Source organism: Aphanomyces astaci (genome assembly GCF_000520075.1).
Source record: "Aphanomyces astaci strain APO3 unplaced genomic scaffold supercont1.602, whole genome shotgun sequence".
NCBI lineage: Eukaryota > Oomycota > Saprolegniomycetes > Saprolegniales > Verrucalvaceae > Aphanomyces > Aphanomyces astaci.
In genome coordinates, this window is record NW_009798865.1 from 1 (window position 1) to 2,121 (window position 2,121).

Here is a 2,121-nt window from a genome sequence, read left to right on the forward strand (position 1 = left end):
CGTCCACAGATCGAATCAAGCTCTTGGGGCCGCAGACGTACACGGCCACTGACCCCTGAGCCCCCGACTCGACGGTTTGGAAGATCTCAGACAAATCCGCGCGGCCAGATTGCACGTCGAAGTGCTTGGCGACGTCGTCGCTGTTCATGGCGACCTTGTCGTGATGGTCAATTACGTCGTCGCTTGCGGGGGCGAGTGTCTTGGGGAATTTCGTGACAAGAAGGGCCAGGTAGCAGCCGACGACGACAGCACAAAATTGAACCACTCGAAGCAGAATCCACTGGGCCGAAGTCGCCGTGGTGAGTCGGTTGGCGTACGTCGCGATGGCGACGAGGGCGCAGCTGAATCCGAACCCCAACGTGAGCATGACCATGCGTTTGATCGTGCTGACATGCGCATACGGACGGAACTCGACAGCTGAATTCGGGCCATGGCCTTCAAAGCAGCGGGGGAGGCTTTGCTGTCCCGTGAACGCTTGGCCAGATTGAATGTCATCGGTGTTCGCAACACCAAACTCAGTCACCTCTTCTTGCGTCACTTGCAGGCGGATCCTCAAGCGATCTCCCCCCACGTTTTGAATGTGACGCAGCCACGATTGGAAGTGCACAAACATGTCCTTGCGTCGGACGTTCCACACAAGCCACACGTTTTGACTGGGGTGGCTGCGAAGCACATGCACGAGTTGCCCCATCAAGGGGGTGATGCCAATCCCCCCCCCGACAAACACCACGTCGGAATGCGCAGCGGAAATCGGGGCGGTTGCAGTGTAGCCCCCGTCCATGTAGATGATGGGCTGGACGTTCTTCTCATGGCACTCGCGAATGTAATGGTGGATCCCCGCGCTCCACTTGCCCAGACTCTTGACGTAGATGGTGAGCAAGCCGGGGGTTTCCAACGGCGTCGACGCTACACTGAAGGGATGCCATTGGGTCTTGGACAAGGCAGGCACCTTGATCCAGACGGCGTCGCCAGGACTGTAGCCCGTGGCGCATTCGAACGTGATTTCGACTACTTCCGACGACAAGACAGCGGCGCGCTTCAAGGCCACGGGGGTCGTGATCGACGCCGTGGACAGCACGCGGTTGACCATGTACAGCACCATGGACGTGAAGAGGAAGAAGAACATGTTGCCCCAGTGGAGGATGGCAAACAGCGTGGCGGGGATGAACAGAAAGTGCGTGGCGTAGAACACCGAGTAGTAGTGGCGGCGGATGTACGGCAAGCTTGTGGCCCCCATGACAAGCATGCAGATCATGGACAGCCACCCAAAGAAGTTTTCCCAGTTGGTTTTACCCCCCACGGCCACATCGCAGTCAAAGCAAGGCAGCATCTTGAGAAGGTTGTCTGTTCGGGCGTAGAACACGACGAAGAAGCCTGTGTGGACCACGAACGACACGATCGTGGCGACGCCCAACCACCGGTGGTACTTGACCCCGTTGGCGTACGGAATGTTGAGCCACTCCATCCAGAACGAATGGCGACTCGCGGGAAGGGCCAAAAACACCATGTTGTACAACCCTGAGAACCCCAGGGACGTGCCGATCACTTTGATTTGGCTCGTCGCGTTGTCGGTGGGCTTGGAACGCTTCTTGTACTGGTACGAGAACACGATGACATTGCCCACGACCAAGAGCAACAAGAACAAGAGCTCGCCGTAGCTGACCAAGTACTTGAACACCTTTGGCTTGCGGTGTAGCAGCGCGGAAAACGGAGGGACAAACACGGCCGACTTGGCTCGGATGAACGCCAGGAGCACGGCGCCGATCGTCACGGGTACCACCGACCCAAGAAAGAAGTAGGTCGGGACCACCATTTCAGGGTTGCCACTCCCCTTTACTTTCGGGTTGACATTCCACCACACAGAAATGGGGGTCGAAAACTCTACGGGGTACACGGGGAGGTTGTAGCCCATGGGGGTCAGCACAGCCAGAACCATCAGCAGGCCAACCACCACGTGGCCGACCAACCACAGTCCACGCGACTTAAGGCTGCTTGGGAGGATAACGGTGTTGTCGGTGGGGTAGCCGCCTGGCGGATCGGCTGGCTTGGGCGTCGTGGCGTCACGGTAGCTCGTAGAATTGATCATTGCTGAAGTGGTCAAATTGAACAATGTTTGAGCTT

The 2,121-nt window shown here is 57.8% G+C and overlaps 1 protein-coding gene across 1 annotated transcript; it reads right to left on the bottom strand.

Annotated features, from left to right (window-relative positions):
- Positions 1–41: 41 nt before the first annotated feature.
- Positions 42–2,086, bottom strand: H257_19439 (hypothetical protein; the record flags this gene model as incomplete). The annotated part of the gene is made up of 1 exon (XM_009848583.1): positions 42–2,086. A coding segment is annotated over one exon (2,043 nt), but the record flags the coding sequence as incomplete, so codon positions are not given.
- Positions 2,087–2,121: the final 35 nt, after the last annotated feature.